The sequence below is a fragment of the Ovis aries genome, chromosome 4 (assembly GCF_016772045.2).
Source record: "Ovis aries strain OAR_USU_Benz2616 breed Rambouillet chromosome 4, ARS-UI_Ramb_v3.0, whole genome shotgun sequence".
NCBI lineage: Eukaryota > Metazoa > Chordata > Mammalia > Artiodactyla > Bovidae > Ovis > Ovis aries.
This window is the reverse complement of record NC_056057.1, coordinates 90,756,975-90,781,934: the sequence shown is the minus strand read 5'-3', so window position 1 is coordinate 90,781,934 and position 24,960 is coordinate 90,756,975. Positions and strand designations below refer to the sequence as shown.

The window sequence follows — 24,960 nt, the reverse complement described above, 5'->3', positions numbered from 1 at the left end:
TTCTCTTGTAAGTAACAACAAAGAGGGAGATAAGAAGGCAAAAAAGAAGAGACAAAAGTGTAAAACAGTGGCTAGCCAGGAGATAGGTGGATAATGGAGGGGTGGGAACTGCTAAAGAGAATATCCCAAGACAACAGTGAACTGCAGTCCTGAAAGTTGTCTGCCTCTTCATCAAGTAAGTCTGTAAGTTCTCCGTTTTCTCAGTAATACTTCCCTTAAAATAACTTGCAGATCTAATCTTCGTACACTTTTAGCAAAGCATTTTCAGTGGAAGAAATGCCAATTCTGTGAAACATTCTATGAAAAAGTGGTAAATTTTGCATACTGTATCTGGCTCTTGAGGTTCACAATGCATTATTAGCACATTGTCACCTCTGAAAAGTTTTAAGAGAGGAACCTGTTTAACTCTATTTTTAGCATATTTTACTTGGAATTACTTGAACATGGAACCCTTTTTAGTGTACTGATTTTTGTTTGCTGAAACTTGTTCTGTGGAGTCAAGTTTAGAGATTAGCAACTAGGAAGGGTTAGGGCCAATTCTTTTTTTTTTTTTTTTGCGGTTTTAAAAAATTTATTTATTGTTAATTAGAGGATAATTGGTTTACAGTGTTTCATTGGTTTCTGCCATACATCAGCATGAATCAGCCATAAGTAAACATCTATATCTTTGCAATTTGATTATGGTAGAATTGCAAGGGCCTTGTCTCTGTAGTTTTCTATATAAAATGTAGTACTTTGTGAATTTTCACTTTCAAAGAGTATAATATTGTTGATGCCCTAAATCAGTGGTTTTTAAGTTTTCTATTATCCTAAAAATTATCAGGATCTCAAGGAGCTTGTATTTTTTATGGGTTGTAGTTACATATATTTAAACATACTGGAAATTAAAAGTGAAAGACTAACATTTAAACCAAAAATAGCCTACTATGTGTAATAGCCTATTACATGTAAACATGTAAACATAAATAAAATTTTTAATGAAAAATATATTTTCCAAAAATATGGAATGTGGTATTGTTTCACATTTTTTGAAAGTATTTTTATCTTTAACACATAATAAAAGTAGCAGGATTCTCTTATCTCTTTAGCAGTTCTGTATTATCTTCAACATTTTAGTTTTTGAATAAGTGGTTAATGTTATTTTCCACCTTACAGCTTCTCAGAAACTCTTTGTGTCCCAAGTGATATTTCACTTGAGAACCAGATTATCTTGTTAACTATAAGATATTTCTCTTTGGAAGGTTGATTGATGAATACCTAATAGCCACTATTTGAAATTCCAGTGGAAAGTCAAATTAGAATTCTTTTGCAGTCTCTTACATCTGTACTTTTCTTTTCATGTACCAACTGCAATCAGTTTGACACTGTATATTGGCAGTGTCTTTAGGTTCTTTGTTAAGGCAGATGCTAAGAGTATATCTAAGTTCATTAGGTAAGAATGTTACAATTTATTAACAGTAATAGACATGCTGCTGTTGCTGCTGCTGATACCACCACCATCACCACCACTGACCAGCTCTTATATATACCATTTAGCCATGTTCTAGGTGCAGTTTTAAGCACTTTACATGTGATTACATATTTAATTTTAGCAATCATATGAGGTGAATACTAATTTCCCCCATTTTTCAAATAGGGAAATTGAGGCATAAAGAGGCTAAATGATTTTCAGTGTCTCCAGGAGGCTTCAGAGGCAGAATTTTTACAAGTATCATATATTCACTGTAGGTGGTGCTTCCCAGGTGGCGCTAGTGGCAATGAATTGCCTGCCAATTCAGGAGACATTGCCAGAGACTTGGGTTCAATCTCTGGGTCAGGAAGATCCCTTGGAATAGGACATGGCACCCCACTCCAGTATGCTTGCCTGGACAATTCCATGGGCAGAGGAACTTGGCAGGTCCTGCAAAGAGTCAGACACGACTGAACACACAATGATGTGCATTAATTTAGTAAAGATGATTGGTCAACTACTGTGTCTTATAGAATCTGTGAACTGTGAAGACTTAATACTAAATCTGGAAGCCTGTTGTCTGTGTTGTCTGGTTAAAGAATGTCTGCTTCTGGCATGCTTTAGAAATCTATATACAATCACTATTCTGAAAAATATTTGCTGTGTTCACATATGTCATTCATTACATAATAAATATATGTGATCTATTTCAAGGCACATTGGGTGTCTTCCTACAGCTGTGTCCTTATTTAAATAAGAAACTTTCTTAACCTATTGTCTAACTTGACAATGAGCAAAGTGTTTCACTCCCTCATTAAACCCTGTTACTGATGCTTTTATCATCCTGAGCTCTCACGACTGGGAATTGGCGATCTGGAATTGACCAGCCCTAATGCTCCTGCTCATTTCTGCTCCTGCTAGTGGAACTGTATTCTCTCAAGAGTTGTGTTCTTACAGTTTTGTTCCCAAATCTCTTTGTACTCTTTTTCCTTGTTATTCTGATTAAGTAATTTCATTAAATCTTATGGAGACAGATGAATATGAATGTGAAAAGATGGTTTTTTGTGGGTTTTTTGAAAGTTGAATGCTTTGGAAAGATAATCAACAGACAGTAGGCTGGATTTGGCTGTGGACGATAGTTTGCCAGCTCCTAATTTATAATACTGTGCTCTCTTCTTTTCTTCTAACCACTCAAAATACCTCTCTAAGTAGCCTCACACTTAACCATATATCTTCTTTTATTGCCTTGTCTTTTCACTAGGATTTAACTCTTGTTCAACTGCCTCAGAAGATGCTCTTTTTTGTTTCCTTTTCTTCTTTTAACTTATGAGTCAAAAAATAATTGTTGCAGAGAATGTAAAAACAAATTCAAGCATCATCATAATGAGTTTTTATAGACTTTTTCTATGATGTCTGTGAGGTCTGTTTCTGGAATAATTTATAGGTGAAGGAAGTTACATTATGATGAATGATAGTTTATTTCTTTAGTAATGAATTCTTTAATAGGAGATGCATGAAATGGTAGATAATATAGAGTTAAGATACAGTATAATTTTTCCTATTCAGAAAAATTCTCAAGCCTCCATCACAGTTTTAAGCATAATATTTTACTTTCTTTGAAATTACTGTTTATGTTTGAAAAACATGTAATATGGAGACAGTACAGTTTTCTGGTTAAATATAGAAACACAGGAATCAATTATGCTAAGCTACATGTGACTTTCATACTTGGATATCTTACCTAGACCTTTTAAGAAACTTAAGTTCTCTTGTTTGTTAATTGCAGTATACAACTATCTAAAAATTCAGGGAGACAATGCATTTAAATTGTTTAGCAGGAACCTGGTATTTAGTAAGCCCTCAGTAGTTACTGACTGCTAATTAACATAATTCCCTCCCCACCCCCCACCCCCATTTTTAGACCTGGGAATAAGATACCTTGCATAACATAGGTACTGCGGTTTTGTTTTGTTTTCTGTCTAAGAAGTCAAATACATTCAGTTCAGTTCATTCTCTCAGTCGTGTCCGACTCTTTGTGACCCCATGAACCACAGCATGCCAGCCCTCCCTGTCTGTCACCAACTCCCGGAGTCTACCCAAACCCATGTCCATCGAGTCAGTGATGCCATCCAGCCATCTCATCCTCTGTTGTCCGCTTCTCCTGCCCTCAATCTTTCCCAGCATCAGAGTCTTTTCAAATGAGTCAGCTCTTCTCATCAGGTGGCCAGAGTATTGGAGTTTCAGCTTCAACATCAAATACATTATTCCATTTCATAAATTAATTTGGAATGTTGACATTTTATTTTACACATTATTATTATTTGATAACTCAAACTATATTTAGGACTATAAATATCTTTTACCAAAGTGTATATCCTTTAATGTTAAACATAATTTCAGACTGGTTAAGCTTCAGTCATGGTTTGAAATTTATTTTAAGGTCTCTTATGTTTTGAACTCCAAAGCTGGGTATGAAATGTATGAAAAATTTTTGTTTTCACCACTTTTCTGAAATATGAATGCTTATTTTACTGCTCACCAAGGATCCAGGGCCATCTTAAGCCTGTCTGTTTATCCAGTGTCAAGCTTAAATGTCAGTTTCCAGTTATTCTAGAAAATGTCATCTGGATCATTAGTTTTGCGGTGATGAATCATTACATATACAGAGTTTTGTGATGAACCATTACATATACAGAGAGTATAAACTCTATACACTAGCAAATGTTCGCATATAAAATAACACACAAACTGAGATCACAGCATTAGCGTTTAAAGACGTAAGTCAATGTAAGGAAAATGTAAACTTCATAAGAGAAGGTGCCATGCTCTGTTCATTTAGTAGTCTTCCTGACTAGTACATATATATACACCTAGCATTACGTAGACACTCGATAAAATTCAGATTAGCTTATGTACTAATTAAAAAAAAAATGGATTGGAAAATAGCAGAGACCCAAGTAGAGTTCCTTGCTGCTGAAATACAAACTACTAACCACCACTGAAATAGTCACCATTCTGTGGTGGTGGAGGGAATTCCTAAGGAGGTTTATGTTCTAGAGAGCTTTGTCATTCACCTATAGTTAGTATCTATGGTGATTCTACTGTTCCATAATATTTAGATCCTTACTGAACTAAGTCTTATATGCTTACAAATGTCAGTATTTTATCACTGTATATATGTATATAGTATAGGGTTTTGTTTTTTTGGGGTTTTGTTTTTTTTTTTTTGCTTTCAAGGAAGTCTTTGCTCTATGGAAAGATTCTCTTTTTTCTCTGTTAATAAAACCTTATTTTTATTAAAGGATTTGAGCACTAGGTAGATCTATTTGGCTTACACTTGTGAAAAACCATTGGTAGTACTTCCAATGAAAGAGAAAGAAAGGAAAGAACCAGGACTTGGCATGTGATAGCTTGTGTGCAGTGCACAGGTGTGCACTGTCTAAGGAGATGCCTTTTTCATCCACATGGAGTCACTTAGATGAAAACACAGCTGTGTAGATTTCAGGCCAAGTTCTGCTGCCACTTGGGAATGCCCTCTGCTACATAAATCTAGAGCAGCATGTGGAGCCATTCCTTTTACCCACTTAGAATTCTAAGCATGTATCTCTGCACACCCTGGCACACACAACCGTTGTGTTGTTCTTTGGGCAGTCCCGAGGTCACTTCTTTCTTTCTTGGCAGTCCGTTCCTACCTAACTCCAAACCTGACACAGACACTTCAAGGGGAGTGGGGAGGAGGAAGGACCTCGAGAAGGAATCTGTGCAGCGCAGGGTCACGTGTACAAGTGTCCCTGTTTCTGAAGGTTTGGATAGAGAGTTGTTCAGTCACTAAGTCGTGTCCAACTGTTTGTGACCCCATGGACTGCAGCACACCAGGCTTCCCTGTCCTTCACTGTCTCCTGGATATCTCCCTGTCTCTTGGTCATACTCCTGTCCATTGAACCATTCAACCATCTCATCCTTTGTTGACCCCTTCGCCTCCTGACCTCAATATTTCCCAGCATCACAGTCTTTTCCAGTCAGCTCTTCACATCCAGTGACCAAAGCATTGGATAGAAAGGCCAGAATGTAAATGTGTGCCAAGACTGCTACTCTCTTGGGCTCAGTAAAGTTCCTCTTAAAGCTAGTTAGGTTGTAGAATATTTCTATTTGAGAAAGAGGAGTCTTTTTCTAATTTGCACAAAGATACTACAAAAGCTAATAGTGACCCTAAATTAGACCCTCTGGACAATGGGTCTCCACACTGTTTCTCAGAGTGTCATATAGAGTCCTTTGCAACCTATCAAGTTATCTATGGGAAGGCTGCATTTTCCAGGAAAAACAAAACCATGAGGCAGTTTTCAATATTCTGAAATTTAGGTTAAGCCTGATTTTTTTTTAACCACACCCCAGTTTTTTTTTCAGTTATTCCACTCTTCAGTATCATATATATGCCTCAAAGACTGGGCTCTGTCAATTCATCCTGGCTAACATTTAGATTCAACTACTGTTATTTATGCCTGCTAAATTTGCAATTTTGTTGATGTATTGTATTCCCAGTTTACAAAAGTGGCTCATTGTGAAGCATTTAAAATGAGAGGAGTAATTTAGAATCACTGCAACTTAAAATAACACTATAAGTACAAGTAGTAACTAGTTCTCTGATATAAATATGAAATGTGAGTTTGTGTATTCTAGTACAAATAAATCTGTGATACATGATTTTGTAGAAGCTGTCAGGAAACAAAAATGTAAAGATACCAAGTTTGATCTTTGTGTACCTGAATTAGATTTCATTAGACTAGTGATCTCATTGCCCTTATGTTTTGTCTGTCATGAAATTACATGAAACTTAAAACCTTCAGATCAGTTGTGTTTTATTCAAAGTACATTACTCATTATCCATAGAATCTAATGTGCTGTTGCGTGTCTTTGCATTCAGCTTCTGCTTCATCTAATAATGGTTAAAGGAATTCTATCTATTTTCTTCTCTATGACCATTGGCAGAAAATTTCAGTTCTGAATTCTTAAAGCAGAAGAAGAAATTCCAAAGATCATTTTCAAACTTATTTTTTTGTATCATCTTGAAAGGTGTTATAGCACATTGAGCAGTGCAGTGCACCAGGGATGACTCATTACACTCTTGGATCTTTCTCCTAAGCAAGTGTCTCATCTTCCCATTTTGATATTAATTTAGTCTTTTTTAAACATAGGTAGGAATAATGATGAAATAATAGGAGAATGAAATTGAAAAATATCTCAAGATAAAGGAAAATACATGATTAAAAATTCCATAGTAGATCTTAGATTTATAAAAGGGTAAAAAAAGAGCCATATGGTCATCACAAGCAAGAATATGTTTTATTCTATTAAAAAATGTGTTTTATTCTATTAAAAAATAAGTGAATTTACCTTTAATCTTTGGAAGACTGCTAAGAGAAAAAATGTCATGAAATAACACTCCTTACAAATAGTTAAAACTACTACATCAAGAGATGAGGATATGATATATTTTCAGTTTTTGAAGATGCTCATTAAGGTTTTGCTTTTAAAGTTTTTTATGTTCTCTGAGTTAATTATTGTCCCCTTGTCACAGAATCAGGTCTCTGTTTTTCCTCTTTCCCTCCAGTCCTGTCTCCCCACTTCCCCGTTCCTTCCCCTTTCTCCATACTCCTCTATTCTCTTCCATCTCCTTTTCCCTTCCCCCTCCTAGTGTTCTTCCTTTTCTTCTATTTTTGTTCTGTGTCTTATTTTTACATTTACAAACATAGGTATCATTTATTTTAGATTTTTGACATTTGTTTTAGACATTTGTTTCCTTTGCTTTGTATATGAAAAGTTTGTTTTTTCAACATGATCTGTTTTTTAAAAAATAGAAAGTCCAGAGATAAATCCACACGCATATTGGACACCTTATCTTTGACAAAGGAGGCAAGAATATACAATGGAGTAAAGGCAGTCTCTTTAACAAGTGGTGCTGGGAAAACTGGTGAACCACTTGTAAAAGAATGAATGAAACTAGATCACTTTCTAACACCGCACACAAAAATAAACTCAAAATGGATTAAAGATCTAAAGGTAAGACCAGAAACTATAAAACTCCTAGAGGAGAACATAGGCAAAACACTCTCCGACATAAATCACAGCAGGATCCTGTATGATCCACCTCCCAGAATTCTGGAAATAAAAGCAAAAATAAACAAATGGGATCTAATTAAAATTAAAAGCTTCTGCACAACAAAGGAAAATATAAGCAAGGTGAAAAGACAGCCTTCTGAATGGGAGAAAATAATAGCAAATGAAGCAACTGACAAACAACTAATCTCAAAAATATACAAGCAACTTATGCAGCTCAATCCCAGAAAAACAAACGACCCAATCAAAAAATGGGCTAAAGAACTAAATAGACATTTCTCCAAAGAAGACATATGGATGGCTAACAAATGAAAAGATGCTCAACATCACTCATTATTAGAGAAATACAAATCAAAACCACAATGAGGTACCACTTCACACCAGTCAGAGTCTGCGATCCAAAAATCTGCAAGCAATAAATGCTGGAGAGGGTGTGGAGAAAAGAGAACCCTCCTACACTGTTGGTGGGAATGCAAACTAGTACAGCCACTATGGAGAACAGTGTGGAGATTCCTTAAAAAATTGCAAATAGAACTGCCTTATGACCCAGCAATCCCACTTCTGGGCATACACACTGAGGAAACCAGAATTGAAAGAGACACATGTACCCCAGTGTTCATCGCAGCACTGTTTATAATAGCCAGGACATGGAAACAACCTAGACGTCCATCAGCAGATGAATGGATAAGAAAGCTGTGGTACATATACACAATGGAGTATTACTCAGCTGTTAAAAAGAATACATGTGAATCAGTTCTGATGAGATGGATGAAACTGGAGCCGATTATACAGAGTGAAGTAAGCCAGAAACAAAAACACCAGTACAGTATACTAACACATATATATGGAATTTGGAAAGATGGCAGTGATGACCCTGTATGCAAGACAGCAAAAAAGACGCATATGTGTATAGCGAACTTTTGGACTCTGAGGGAGAGGGAGAGGGTGGGATGATTTGGGAGAATGGCATTGAAACATGTATACTATCATGTAAGAATCGAATCACCAGTCTTATGTCCGATGCAGGATACAGCATGCTTGGGGCTGGTGCATGGGGATGACCCAGAGAGAAGTTATGGGGAGGGAGGTGGGAGGGGGGTTCATGTTTGGGAATGCATGTACACCCGTGGTGGATTCATGTCAATGTATGGCAAAACCAATACAGTATTGTAAAAGTAAAATAAAGTAAAAATAAAAATTTAATTTTAAAAAAAGGGAAATCATATAATGTTCAAACTTCTAATAAGAGACGAATCTTATAATAGAAGACAAATAGTACTCACACGGGGCACATTGAAAGTGTCAGTCTAAGGTGGGTGGGAAGACAGCTTTCTATCTGGTTATAGCCCTCCTAATGTGATAATGCAGAGGGCTTATTCTGGGTACTAACATCCTCATCAGAAGCCTTACCACTTCTTGGTCTATCAGTGAAACTTCCTTGAAAAGCAGTCTATGTTCGACGAAGAGGTGCAGTTAGAGACTGAGATAACCTACCTGCCTACCTGAAATCACCTTCAAGGGAAGGTTAAGATGGGTGATCATTGAAGCAGTTGTTCCATGTGTAAACTTTTCATTAGCGCTAATTTTAGCTGTTTTTCACTGTCTTAATCCCAAAGGCTCCTGTCTTTGCCGTAGCTGCTTCAGAGTATTTTCTGTTTGTATCCTTTCTGTCCATCTAATCCCTTAACCGTTTACTTTCCCAACTTCCTGAAATAATGTTGATATCTTTTTTCCATCTCCTTCACTCTCCTCTCCTCACCTCTCCTCTCCCTTCACTGTTTTGGGTTTATCTTTTCCTCTGTACTATCATGAGTATAGTATTGAGAAGGAAGGAAATCAACACATATTCTCAGTGTTCATTTTTCTGAAACATGTACTTTAAATGATAACATCTGTTGTAGTTTTTGCTGCCACCAGTTTGAAGGTACTTGTTTTTCATGGCAGCCCAACTATCATTAAATTTGGTTAGTTTTTTTTTTTCTCTTTTGCCAGTTTAAATTGTATAAAATACCCCTCTTGTTCTGATGTATAACCTTTTGTAAGTATTAATAGCAGATCATCGCTTTTCCTTTTAATTTGATATTATATAGTTTTCTATGAATTGTTCATTTGAATTTCATATTCACTGTAAAACCCTGGGGTTTATAACCAGTTTTTATAGTGTCTTTTTGCAGTATGTTCACTCTTAATCATATTAACTACAAATATCTTCTGGTATTTTTTGTTTGTTTTTACTCTAAATTTAATTGTGTTTATAAATTATGTTATTTAAATATTGTATTTGTTTTACAGTTTATAAATTTGAGGTAATAAAAATGTTATTTTACCTCCAGACAATTTACATTAAGTAGGGTTTTTATTTTTTTTTATTAAACTTTCTAAAATTAATTTTTATAAAATATTTTTGCAAAATAATTTGGCAGTGTGTTTCAAGAAAAAAGAGTATTTCTTTATGCTTTGATCCTATTCTTAGAAGACTAAAGGGAAGAATAAAGTTTGATGTTTTGAACTCAGTATGTCTTGTTTTATTAGATGCTTTGAAATACGAAAAGTCAGGTAAAATGTTTTTGTGTTTTCCAGATTATTGCTCAGTTGTAACAATTGTGGACCAGACAAATGTAAAGCTAACCTGCCTGTTCTTTAGTGGAAATTATGAAGCCCTTCCAATGATTTATAAAAATGGAGATATCGTTCGCTTTCACAGGCTGAAGGTATAACTCATACTGTTTAGAACTTACATTTGTTTGAAGAGAACTCAGTGTTGCTCACTGAAACTATTTAACACTAATTAATGTGACTGCTTTGTTAGAACATGACTTCAGGCATTTCAAGAGATAAGAAATGTAAATAAGATCAGACTTCAAATGATTTATATTAGGAAACCTTTGAACCACCCATTTGAACAAACTACCTGACCTCCGTCTCTGGAAGTGTTAGCTGCTGCGATTCAGACTAGCTGCATTCTGTGAAAGAATTTTAGTAAAAAGGCAAAACTATTAGATAGTATGTGATTTTTTAATAATCAGCTTTTCGGTACTTTAATATTTTCAGTCTCTTAAGTTTTACACATTTTAGTCCCTTGCTATTTTGCTCTTGTTACATGAGTTTCCATGCAACTCCTTCACTATCGTTGTTGTCTTTTCTTCTAATGCTTTGGTTTATCTGTGCTTCTTGTGATCACTGATGCTCATAAATGAGTGAGGTACTCCAGGTGTATTCTATCAGTGGTCTTAGATATGGTGGGAAGTAACTCTCTTGCTCTATTAATGCCTTTCTCCTGAGGGCAGAAGAATAGTGGAGAACATTTGGTTAAAGAGAACTGGAAAGATTATTATTATAGCACTATCTTATAGGCTTATCCACATTTCAAAAAAAAAATAGCTGATTCTCACACATCACTGTTTCCTATAGTACAGTTGACCTTTGAACAACACAGTTTTAAACTTCACAGGCCCACTTATGCACAGATTCTTTTCAGTAGTAAACAAGATCCCATGGTTAGTTGAATCCATGGATGCTGAAATGAGGATAGAGGGCTGACTGTAAGTTAAAAGAGGATTTCCAGTTACATGGATGGTTGGTGCCCTTATCCTCAGTGTTCATGGACATCTGTATTTACAGTTCTTGTCTGTTGTTTAATTGAAGTGGAATAAACATCTCTCTTTCCACAGTATTAGCATGCTTATATATCTAACAGTCTAGAAACTTCCATTGTACCCTCACCTACGGTTGCCATTCACACTCTCCCCACCCCTAGCAGTAAATAATCTCATAACTTCTCACATTTATTAGTTTCTCTATATTTGTTCTTTATATAAAAAGAGTACACTATTAGTCATTTTTTTTGGACATTTGGTTTATGCTTGTTTGATTCAACTCTACTATTGCATATAGTACACTTTCTTCATTTTCACTGCTAAATGGTACACCATTGTTAGAATACACTAGAATTTATATATTTATTCTGTTAGTTGTTTAAGTAGTTTCCAGTTTGGGCTATTATGCTGCTATAGACAGTCTAGTACATATATTTTACTGAATATGTATAATTTTATAATATATGATATACACATTTACATATAATTATGTAATTGTATATTACATAATATGCATTTCAGTTGATTGTATACAAGGATTATAGTTCCTAAGTTCAAGGCTGTGCATATATTTGCTTTAGTTTATAGCTAGACTAAGTATTTAATTTTCCAGAGTGATTTTTACCACTTATACTCTCTTAGTGATACAGAAGAATTCTAGTTGTTCCACATTTTCACCAACACTTGATATTTTCCATTTTTTTTAATTTCAACCATTCTGTTGCATTTGTATTAGTGTCTTATTGTGATTTTAACTTGAATTTCCCTGAAAAATTAAGAAACTGCGAACCTTTTAAAATTTGTGTGTCTTCTGAAGTGTCCATTTGAGTCTTTGGCTCATTTTTTATAGGATTTTAAACTCCATTTCTTAATGATTTGTGAAAGTTCTTTATATAGTTAGGCTACAGATCTTTTGTCAGGTATATGGATTGTGAATATTTTTTTCAGTCTATGTTAGTGCCTGTTTACCCTCTTAATGGTGTCTTTGGATGAACAAAAGTTCTTTATTTTAATATAGTCTACTTTATTAACTTTTATTTTATGGTCAGTACTTTTGTAATTTCTTGTTTAAGAACTCTTTGTCTACTCATTTTATGAAGATAGCTTCTAAGTTTTCCTCAAAGTCATTATAGTTTTCTTGTTTCATATTTAGATCTGTAATTTCCTTTTCCTACAATGTCTTTGACAAATTTTGAAATTAAAGTTTTTCTGCATCATGGAAACAGGAAATGTGCCCTTCTTTATCAATTCTAGAAGAGTTTATGCAAGATTACTGGGTTTTTTCCTTACTTAAATGCTTAGAATAATGCACTGGTAAAGCTATCTGAGCTTGATGATTTCTTAATTGATAGATTATATTAATGAATTAAGATTTCTTTAAGACGAATGAGTTTTTTTTATTCTTTCTATCAGCTTTAATGTATTTAATTTTTAGAAAAAATTATTTCATTCAAATTGTTGACTTTATTGGTAGAAATTTGGTCATGTTACTCATCTTTTAGATGTTTGGTGGATTTGTAATGATAAATCCTTTTTTGCAGTCTTAATATTATAATTTGTGTTTTATTTATTTTTTTCCAAATCAACCATTTTCTAGGGTTATTATTTTTGTTAATCTCTTCAGAGAACTAGTTTTTAGCTTTGATTTTCTCTATTATATGTTTCTATTTCTCTTACCTTTGACTGTGTTTCCCTTCTACTTTCCTTGGATTTGAGATAATATTCTTTGTGTAGCTTCTTGAGATGGAAACCTAAATTTCTGATTTTTAACCATTATTCCTTTGTAAAATATTCACTTATTTCTATAAATTTTTTCTCTATGTACTGCTTTAGTTATATCAAACAAGTTTTAACACATCACAGTTTAAGCATCCATCAGTTGAACACATTTTACAACTTTCCTTAAATATATAAATATATTTATTAATATCACACAGTATCACAGGAGACTTAAAAGGCATTCATAAGTTCAAAAGGATTGTTTTATGACAATGCAACAGTCATGTTACATGTGCACCTAATAACTGAGCCTCAGAATTCAGAAAGGCAATGTTTTTAAGGCTTATCTGAGTTCTCTCAGTCAGTCTGATGAAACCTTAGCCTTAGGACTGTCTTATCCACTTCAGACTCACATTTTGAGTGTTCTAGTTTTCCCTACAATATTCATAAGTAACTATTTCTTATTATCCTTTTTCTTTTTATAAATTATATCTTTAAAAAAGCTAATGGATTGTCTTGTTAGTAAAAGTGTACCAATAGTATTAGGGAAGCTACCACCTAGCTCTTTAAAAAATAAAAATTTAAATTTTTCATAATGTTTTACAGTTTATATGGTACTTTAGGACTTTGATATAGCCCAGTAGATTTTTATCATTTCATATGCTAGTTATTTAAAGATTATGTCCTCTAATAACTGTACTGGCAAAATTTTATAGTCTCCTGTTCCCAGTTCCTAGGTTCTATATCAGTAACTTGTTTGTTCTGTTTTCTACGTTACCGCTTTCTTAGATCCAAGTATATAAAAAGGAGACTCAAGGTATCACCAGCTCTGGCTTTGCATCTTTGACATTTGAGGGAACTTTGGGGGCTCCTATCATTCCTCGTACTGCAAGCAAGTGTTTTAACTTCACTGCTGAGGACCAGAAAATGGTAGAAGCTTTACGTATTTGGGCATCGACTCATATTTCACCTTCTTCAATATCAGTCAAATTGTGTGATGTCCAGCCAATGCAGTATTTTGATCTGACTTGCCAGCTCTTGGGCAAAGCTGAAGTGGATGGAGCATCATTTCTTCTAAAGGTAGGTATTTTTAAGTACTTAAAATTGGAAGTTAGCATGACCTCGAAGCCTAAAAAGACCTTATATTTCAGCATTCTGATGGAATAAATAAGCAGCTATGTATTAAGAACTTAAATCTAACCTTTTTAATGATCCTGTATTCCCATGTGACTTTATTCTTGAACTTTCCTTCTTCATCCTAAACTTTTAGAGAAAAATAGTATTATCAGTTCTGTATTTTAAATATAGTATACTTTATGCTATTTATGTATTTCTTATTTTAGTACTAGTAAAAAGAGTTGTTTCCTCTTTCTATTTTTAAACTACATTTCAAAAAATGTGTAGTTTTGTTGCTCTATGTGGATGTAGCCTTTCTTCTCACTTATTTGCTGTCTTGGTTTGTTGACATTGGGTTCTGTTCTGGGTTATTTCACTACCTGCTTCACGGGTAGATCATGGATGGTTTTGAAGTGTTTATTTTTCTTGTATTTTGTTTTGTTTTTAAATCCACGGGATTAAAAAGGTGGCCTAAGACCCATCTAATCTTTGTTTATACCTATTCCAGTTTATTTATGAATAGCTTCTGGAGAGGTCAGTTGTCTGATATTATCTTCACCAAGCCCTGCCAAGGCAGGATGCTGTTAAACAAGCACTACTTCAGCCCTGCTTCTGTGGTTCTTTCTTAGCTTCCTGCTCTTTGCAGTGATGGAATGTAATGGGAAATGGAGTTCAGTGGCATTGGGCAGGTATTGGCGTGTAACATTATTATCAGTTGTATCTTGCCCATATTAAAAAAAAAATAGTGAAGATAGTAATGATTGAATAAAATAGGAAGGAAGTTTCTGAAGTTGAAAATAGCATATATTTATATATACATGAAATAATCTGAGAAAGTAAATGTGTGCTATAAAAAAGGTTGAATGAGTTAAATATGACAACACTGAAGCTAAAGCAACATAAAATCATCCAAACAAAATGAGAAAGTATTTTAAGTCAACTAGTCATACTTTACAGGGAAGGTAATGGCACCCCACTCTAGTACTCTTGCCTGGAAAATCCCATGGGCAGAGGAGCCTAGTAGGCTGCAGTCCTAGTAGGCTGCAGTCCATGGGGTCACTAAGAGTCAGACACGACTGAGCGACTTCACTTTCACTTTTCACTTTCATGCATTGGAGAAGGAAATGGCAACCCACTCCAGTGTTCTTGCCTGGAGAATCCCAGGGACGGGGGAGCCTGGTGGGTTGCCGTCTATGGGGTCGCACAGAGTCGGACACGACCGAAGTGACTTAGCAGCAGTCATACTTTATGCCCAAAGGGACTTACTTAACAAATGATCATTTGTTAATCATCAGACACTTCTAATGATAATGAATCTGCTGTGCACAGAAGTATTCTCCATCTTTTGACTGCTGTGTTGTTAGTATGCAATTCTGAGGTAAAACCTGCCACCTTTTAGCTGACATAGCTGAATCTGCATTTTCTCTCTAAAGCAAGAAATCATGCCTGCATCCCATTTTTATTGATAGCCTTTTCAGATAAGTAGGAACAACTTTCATGTAGAGATTATTTTAAAACATAGCATTCAGCTATGAATATAAGAAATTATTTTAATAAAATTTCCTTGAGGACAATTTGAAAGAAATCTCAGAAGCCTCTTTATACGTCTCAACAACTCTTTTCATAAATTTGTTTTTTTCTAATAATTTAAAATGTGAGAAAATGCCTTTAAGGGGATATTTCTCCATATATTTCTTACAGTGACAAAAATCAGAAAAAAACTTGGGTCCTAGCAATAGAGAATTTTGTGAATTATTTATGTATTATGGAATACTGTACTCTAATGACTATGCCAGGAAGCAACAGTTAGACCTGGACATGGAACAACAGACTGGTTCCAAATAGGAACAGGAGTACATCAAGGCTGTATATTGTCACCCTGCTTATTTAACTTATATGCAGAGTACATTATGAGAAACACTGGGCTGGAAGAAACACAAGCTGGAATCAAGATTGCTGGGAGAAATATCAATAACCTCAGATATGCAGATGACACCACCCTCATGGCAGAAAGTGAAGAAGAACTAAAGAGCCTCTTGATGAAAGTGAAAGAGGAGAGTGAAAAAGTTGGCTTAAAGCTCAATATTCAGAAAATGAAGATCATGGCATCTGGTCCCATCACTTCATGGGAAATAGATGGGAAACAGTGGAAACAGTGTCAGACTTTATCTTTTTGGCCTCAGAATCACTGCAGATGGTGACTGCAGCCATGAAATTAAAAGACGCTTACTTCTTGGAAGAAAAGTTATGACCAACCAAGATAGCATATTCAAAAGCAGAGACATTACTTTGCCGACTAAGGTCCGTCTAGTCAAGGGTATGGTTTTTCCAGTAGTCATGTATGGATGTGAGAGTTGGACTGTGAAGAAGTCTGAGCGCCGAAGAATTGATGCATTTGAACTGTGGTGTTGGAGAAGACTCTTGAGAGTCCCTTGGACTGCAAGGAGATCCAACCAGTCCATTCTGAAGGAAATCAGCCCTGGTATTTCTTTGGAAGGAATGATGCTAAAGCTGAAACTCCAGTACTTTGGCCACCTCATGAGAAGAGTTGACTCATTGGAAAAGACTCTGATGCCGGGAGAGATTCGGGGCAGGAGGAGAAGGGGACAACAGAGGATGAGATGGCTGGATGGCATTACTGACTTGATGGACGTGAGTCTGAGTGAACTCCAGGAATTGGTGACGGACAGGGAGGTCTGGCGTGCTGCGATTCAGGGGTCACAAATAGTCGGACACGACTGAGCAACTGAACTGAACTGAACTGAATGACTATGTATATGTATATGGAAAAGGCTAAAACTAATTTGAAAAGATCCATCTAGTTTTCATAGCAACACTATTTACAATACCCAAGACATGGAAGCAGCCTAAATATCTATGAACAGATGAATGAATAAAGAAGATATACCATTTTTAAGTGCACACACACACACACAATATAATATTATCCACAAAAAGAATGAAATAGTGCCATTTGCAGCAACATGAATGGACCTAGACATTATGGTACTAAGTAAAGAGAAAGACAAACATCACATGATATCACTAGTGATTGGAATCTAAAAAACTAAAACAAATGAACTTATTTACAAAACAGAAATAAACTGTAAAACATAGAAAACAAATTTACGGTTACCAAAAGGAAAAGAACAAAGGGAGGAATAAGTTAGGCATTTGGAATTAATAGATACACACTAGTATATATAAAATAAACAATAAGGACCTGTGTATAGCACAGAGAACTATATTCAATATCTTGTATTAACCTATAATGGAAAAGAATATGAAAAAGATAACGTGTGTATGTGCGTGCTCACACGTGTGAAACTGATTGCACATATGTGTAACTGATCACACGAATGTGTGACGGAATCACTTTGTTGTACACCTGAAACTAACACATTGTAAATCAGCTCTACATCAACTGAAAAAAAACAACAACAACAACAACAAGAACAGTTAAAGAAAGAAATGCGTTTTCTACTTAAGTAGCTTGTTTTTTGTTGTACAGCCCAACTCGGACATGCAGGGCCATTCCCACCTCTGATTAAAGTCTTCTGCGATGCCTTTTTAGCATAATAAAGCATCAGTCATCTCTACCAGCCTAGCACAGCACAAGCTAGTTCAAGTCTTAAGGATGGGATAGTGCATTCTTGTCCTGTGCTCCTTTTCCATCTCTATCTCAAGGTAACTTAAATAGCAATCCAGCATACCTTTCCCTTTTCAAGGACACATGATTGTCATTCATTTGTGTTCATTACATCTAATATAAGGTTGCTTGAAAAACTGCCCAGCAGTAAAGTAAGAAATGAAAAGCAGAGTAGAATGCCAGTTTGGTAAAAAGGAAAGGCATATATATTATAAATATACAAAAGAAAAAAGAATAAAATTCAGCAATGTGTTAATCATTTTTCTAAGCTCACGGTTTGAATTTTTTTTACTTATATTTTATTCACTGCCTATACATATGTAGTCCTTGTACAATCAGGAAAAAATATAGATTATATTTAAACCTTAGCAGATATTTGGGGGAATATATTTCATTACTTTTAAGCTATATCACCAGCAAATAAACCTCTTTTAGCCTCCACAGTTTTATAAAAAGATCATTAAAGTTTTGTTCTGCCTCTTGTGCAGGTATGGGATGGCACCAGGACCCCATTCCCGTCTTGGAGAGTCCTAATGCAGGACCTTGCTCTTGAAGGTGATTTAAGTCGCATCCGTCAGCTGCAGAATCTGACAGTAGACATTTTAGTCTATGATAACCATGTTCAAGTGGCTAAATCTCTAAAGGTGATGTTACACTGCAAACTTGTTTGTCTTGTATTTTTATTAATTTTAGGGTAAATCACATGGTAGGTGATATTTGACTTCTAGAAATTAATTCCAAATTTATTTTTTCTTTAATTTCTAATTTGTAAAATGCATGTTTAAAATAAATTATTAGATGATATATTAAATTATAATGGCTTGAACAACTTTTTAAAATTTAAGAGCATTTCTGAATATCTTTAAGCTGTGCCCAATTTTGCTATGAAAATAAGAAAGAAAAATTTTACCCTGCAATAAAATTTGCTGAAACTGTTGGAGGATGTATGAAATATTTGTAAACTTAGAAAATGCTAAGCTTTTTTAATTGGTTTGATAAAATCCAGTCTTTAACTTTGTACTCATTGGTCTAAGAAATTGTTAATCTACCTCTAAAATATATTGTAAATTGTTCGTGTGTATCATGCAGTTTATTAGAATTTGCTCAGTTTTTGAGAAAAAATTTTCTAGGTAAAAGCATCCTGCTTAATTATGGTATTTCTTGTTTATTAATAACATTTTAAGATATTTTTCTTCATTTTACTATATTTTATATTTGCAAGTATCCTTTCTTCCCAATAAGAGTATCATTAATAATAGCAATCATAATAGTATCATTTATGAAGCGCTTCATATGTATTTAGCACTGTCTCATGAAGTAGGTACTATCATTTCTGTTTTACAAATGAGAAAACTGAGGCACTCAGGTTAAACCCAAGATTTCACAGCCACTTGGGTGAAGCATGTATTTGAATGTACAGTGTCTGCTTCCAGAGCTAATCTTCTTAAGCAGTATAAAGAAATGATTTTCTTTATTGCAAATAAAGCTTCCATCCTACCTTGAGGGAGTTATACAGCCAACTTAATAGGAAGAAAACAGTGAAAGTGAATTGCAATTTTTTTAGATATGAATTTTAGTGCCTAATTTCTTTTTTGCAAATAAATGTTTTTGAAGAGGAAATATTTCTACTTTCATACTATGTTACAAATAAGCCCACCCAACCCAATACATTAGGTTCAGGTCCAGATCAAGGAAGGTGATAAGTGCACTTCTTTTTCCTTTGTGAGTGTGTTCATACTTTATGTCAGAAAATTGACTGTTGAAGATATATTTTGATGCTTTTCCCTGATTTTATCTACATTGATTAGTTTCAAAAATAAATATGATAAAGCCAATTCTAAAATCTTTTTAAAATACAGGTAGAGTTCTTTTACAAATGAAAAAATTTACATTTTAGATTGGACTTTTACCATTTAATTCCCTTCCCTGTCTCTGTGCTGCTTCTGTAGGTCATTCTGTTCCTCTCTTTTGTCCAAGTCCTGAACTGGAGGTACCACAATGCTTTCCATATTGTAAGGGTGAAGTAAATACTATATTCTGATGAATGAATGAATCAGTGAGCCTCCTGAAATTAAAAAAAATTTTTTTCATCTCCCTTTTCGCTGCTTTATCTCACCCACTAGAGGGTGCTCTGAGCACACGTAATTAAGGAAATGTAGGCAATTAATTTTTCTCTAAAAATATCATGACATATTTATCTGTAATGTTATAGAAAAATGGAAATAATTTTATCTGTATAAAAATTATATAACTGTAGGCTTTTATTTAATGTACAGTGATAGCATATTTTGTTATGAGGTAATCTCCATACCAACCATTTCATACTAATTTAAGAAATCCCCAGAGTCGAATGATACTGATAGCCAATGAATTCTTATCAGTGCTTGAAGAAAACTGGTTAAAGTTGCATATCTATAATGGAATGCATGTATTTTTGTTGAGTAGGAACAGGAAAAATGTGGTTTTTATTTTATTTAATAAAGAACAATTAAGGCAGTTATAAAGTACGATATAATTGAATTCTCTGTACAATACATTTTACAACTTAAGTTTTTTAGCTGTAATGTTAACATTTTATGAAAATTTGCTTTTTAAGTAAGATTTCGCATTCCCTAAATATTTAATACACACACGTACATAATGACATTTCAAACATTTTATCTATAAACAAAAGCATGGTATTTTCAATCCCCAGACTTATTCTGACACAATTTAAAAATAATTATAAAATATACCTAGTTAGTATGTTTGGCATTCAGTGACCCAAGAACTATAGTTTGATTATTTTCAGACATATACAGTTTATTAAAAATGTTAAACCTAAAGGGAAAATTTTGAAAGTTTATACAGAATATTTAAATTATTTAAAAAGGAATAATAATTTCTTAATAGCTAGTTTGTTTTGCTTTTTTTGTTTATGTATTAAAATGGACTTTTATAACAATGTTTAGACATATGTTTTATAATTTTGGGGTTATGATTCCCTCACCTGTGTTTTTGGAATCTTACCGCGTTAACAACAAGACTATTTATTATGTATTTGTCTATTTTAACAGCGCATATGGCATATTTTATAGTATATTTAGCAAGCTTAAAAAAATACAATGCTGCCTCCAGAAGGAATTTCTGGAAATAGCAACTTGTCATTTTTATAGCCTATGTATATATAAACTCTCTCTTGATCTTTAAAATATTATTTTGTTTATGAAATGCAGTAGTAGACACAAACGAACATCCATGTGTCTGTCACCCAAACTTAATATTTATAAATGTTTTGCACACTTATTTTAGGTATTTTTAACTTTAAGAAATGAAACTCTATATGTGGAACCTTCTTTGTACTTCTGCCTATCCTAATTTTTTGCTTCCCAATATCCTTTTTTTATTTATCCTAACATGTATGTATACCCATGTTTAGTATGCTTTTATGAATTTTTTCTGAAAAATGCATATAGTTATTTACCATTCTATAAATTGCTTTTTTCCTTTGACATTATATTTCTAAGATTTATCCATGATCATACGTGTGTCTCCATTGATACCAGCCTCTCTTAATTTTTATACCTTTATTTTTAAATGAAACTTCATAGGTTAAGCCCTCATTCCCAGTTCAGTCTTCAAAACTAACTTAACTATTCACTTTCAGATCAATTTTTACAGTTGCAGGAAAGGCACTGGGGATTTTGACAGAAATTGCATTGATTTTAGAGAATAGTTAATTAGGAAATTATCATTATATTTTGAAACTTTTCACTTATGGATATGGTATCTTTCACCTGGGTTTGGCCTTAACTACTTTGTAGATTACATACAAATACTGTTCTAGTATATTGAGTATATTAAAAATAATTATAGAGTAATAAATGTTCAAAAAGAATGAGATAGAAGTACATAAACAGAAATATATTTTATATTTTCTTTTTATTTTACTTTGGAGACCATGAGGAAAATCAATTTGTCATCCTTTTTGTTCTTTTTCCTTCTGTGTTTTTCTTCTCTGAGTTTATTTGCCCTGCTCCCCTGCTGTTCTGTCAGTGTTAGAAGTCAGGGAAAAAAAGAATAACTGCTTTACCTCTTTATAAAACGCATGATTATTTGGGAAAAGTATCCTTGAGAATGAAGAAGTAGCTTAAGGAGTATGGATTTCCCCCTCCTTTTCTTTCCCCTACCGTTTCTCTCCTCTATCAAATCCAGAGAGTAATGACAAGAAATACAATGAACTGAGACACTAATAAGCAGAGGTGGGAAACTGATTTATAATAAATGTGATTTAGGTTATACAGATTCTGCCTTCAGTAGAAGTCAGTTTCTTTAATAATATTCTGTATATGTCTCTTTTTAAGTCTTCTTAAGAGAATATCAAATACTGTATATTAAAGGTATTTTTAGGACTCAGTTCAGTCGCTCAGTCATGTCTGACTCTTTGTGATCTAGTGAACTGCAGCATGCCAGAGTTCCTTGTCCATAAGGAACTCCCGGAGCTGGATCAAACTCATGTCCATAGAATCGGTGATGCCATCCAACCATCTCATCCTCTGTTGTCCCCTTTTCCTCCTGCCTTCAATCTTTCCCAGCATCAGGGTCTTAAGAGTCAGTTCTTGGCATCAGGTGGCCAAAGTACTGTAGCTTCAGCTAGAGCATCAGTCCTTCCAATGAATATTCAGGACTCATTTCCTTTAGGATGGACTGGTTTGATCTCTTAGCAGTCCAAGGGACTCTCAAGAGTCTTCTCCACACCACAGTTCAAAAGCATCCGTTCTTCAGCATTCAGTTTTCTTTTAGTCCAACTCTCACATCCATACGTGACTACTGGAAAAACCATAGCTTTGACTAAATGGACCTTTATTAGCAAAGTAATGTCTCTGCTTTTTAATATGCTGTCTAGGTTGGTCATAGCTTTTCTTGCAAAGAGCAAGCATCTTTTAATTTCATGGCTGCAGTCACCATCTGCAGTGATTTTGGAGCCCCAAATAATAAAGTCTGTCACTGTTTCCATTGTTTCCCCATCTATTTGCCCATGAAGTGATGGGACCGGGTGCCGTGATCTTTGTTTTCTGAATGTTGAGTTTTAAGTCAACTTTTTCACCATCCTCTTTCACTTTCATCAAGAGGCCCTTAACTTCTTCTTCACTTTCTGCCATAAGGGTATCATCTGCATATCTGAGGTTATTGATATTTCTCCCAGCAATCTTCATTTCAGTTTGTGCTTCATCCAATCCAGCATTTCGCATGTAGTACTCTGCATATAAGTTAAATAAGCAGGGTGACAAGATGCAGTCTTGAAGGACTCCTTTCCCTATTTGGAACCAGTCTGTTCCATGGCCAGTTCTAACTGTTGCTTCTTGACATACATACAGATTTCTCAGGAGGCAGGTTGGGTGGTCTGATATTCCCGTCTCTTTCAGAATTTTCCACAGTTTATTGTGATCCACACAGTCAAAGGCTTTGGCATAATTAATAAAACAGAAGTAGATGTTTTTCTGGAACTCTCTTGCTTTTTTCCATGATCCAGCGGTTGTTGACAATTTGATCTCTGGTTCCTCTGCCTTTTATAAATCCAGCTTGAACATCTGGAAGTTCACAGTTTGCATACTGTTGAAGCATGGCTTGGAGAATTTTGAGCATTACTTTGCTAGCGTGTGAGATGAGTGCAATTGTGCAGTAATTTGGGCATTCTTTGGCATTGCCTTCCTTTGGGATTAGAATGAAAACTGACCTTTTCCAGTCCTGTGGCCGCTGCTGAGTTTTCCAAATTTGCTGGCATATTGAATGCAGCACTTTCACACCATCATCTTTCAGGATTTGAAACAGCTCAACTGGAATTCCATCCCTTCCACTAGTTTTGTTTGTAGTCATGCTTCCTAAGGCTCACTTGACTTCACATTTCAGGTTGTCTGGATCTAGTCTAGTGATCACACCATCATGGTTATCTGTGTCATGAAGATCCTTTTTGTATAGTTCTTCTGTGTATTCTTGCCACCTCTTCTTAATATCTTCTGCTTCTGTTAGGTCCCTACCATTTCTGTCCTTTATTGAGTCCATCTTTACATGAAATGTTCCCTTGGTATCTCTAATTTTCTTGAAGAGATCTCTAGTCTTTCCCATTCTACTGTTTTCCTCTATTTCTTTGCATTGATCGCTGAGGAGGGCATTCTTATCTCTCCTTGCTATTCTTTGGAACTCTGCATTCAGATGGGTATATCTTTCCTTTTCTCCTTTGCCTTCAGCATCTCTTCTTTTCTCAGCTATTTGTAAGGCTTCCTCAGACAACCATTTTGCCTTTTTGCCTTTCTTTTTATTGGGGATGGTCTTGATCACTGCCTCTTGTACAGTGTCACGAACCTCCATCCATAGTTCTTCAGGCACTCTATCAGATCTAATCCTTTGAATCTGTTTCTCACTACCACTGCATAGTCATAAGGGATTTGATTTAGGTCATACCTGAATGGTCTAGTGGTTTTCCCCACTTTCTTCAATTTAAGTCTGGATTTGGCAATAAGGAGTTCATGATCTGAGCCACAGTCAGCTTCTGGTCTTGTTTTTGCTGACTTATAATGGTCATCTGAGTTAAATTTTTAAGGATAAGTTTGGCACAACATCTAAAATTAACAATAGGACATTTAGTTCAAATATATATTTGGTTTAATTCTACATTTGAACTCACAGAATGTGTTTCACATTATGGTGTCCTGACAGAAATTGTTTTTACAGATGTTTTCTTTCCATCAATCTTGTGGAATGTGTGCTACATTCAAAGATGTTCAGTTGTATCAGACTCTTTGAGACCCCATGGACTGTAGCCCGCCAGGCTCCTCTGTCCATGGGGTTTCCCAGGCAAGAACACTGGAGTGGGTTCCCATTTCCTGCTCCAGGAGATCTTCCCAGCCCAGGAACTGAACCCGTGTCTCTTGCATCTCTTGAACTGGCAGGTGAATTCTTGTGGAATAGAGGAAGTTTATTATTTTGATATAATAACACATTTTAAAATATTCTAGTAGTCTCATAATGGGAGTGTTTTAGTGGTCATATTTAATTAAATGTTACCTGAAGTTGGGCTTCCCAGTGGGTATAATGATAAAGAATCCACCTGGCAATGCAGGAGACACGAATTTGATCCCTGGTTAAGAAGATTCTCTGGAGTAGGAAATGGCAGCTCACTCCATAATTCTTGCCTAGAGAATCACATGGACAGATGAGCATGGTGGGCTGCAGCCCATGGAGTAGCAAAGAGTCAGACACAACTGAGTGAGCCACCTATCAGTGATACCTTAAATTAGCTAAAGCAGATTATTTTCAACAACCCTAATCAAATAGAG

At 34.9% G+C, this 24,960-nt stretch overlaps 1 protein-coding gene across 8 annotated transcripts in view; it reads left to right on the top strand.

Annotated features, from left to right (window-relative positions):
* POT1 (protection of telomeres 1) overlaps positions 1–24,960 on the top strand; it is a 95,144-nt gene that overhangs the window by 41,910 nt on the left and 28,274 nt on the right. For all 8 annotated transcript variants that reach the window (XM_004008031.6, XM_012177076.5, XM_042248766.2 and 5 more), the window contains 3 exons: positions 10,145–10,275; positions 13,669–13,959; positions 18,133–18,288. In XM_004008031.6, the coding sequence (XP_004008080.1) occupies positions 10,145–10,275; positions 13,669–13,959; positions 18,133–18,288 (578 nt within the window). The remainder of the gene's footprint in view (positions 1–10,144; positions 10,276–13,668; positions 13,960–18,132; positions 18,289–24,960) is intronic.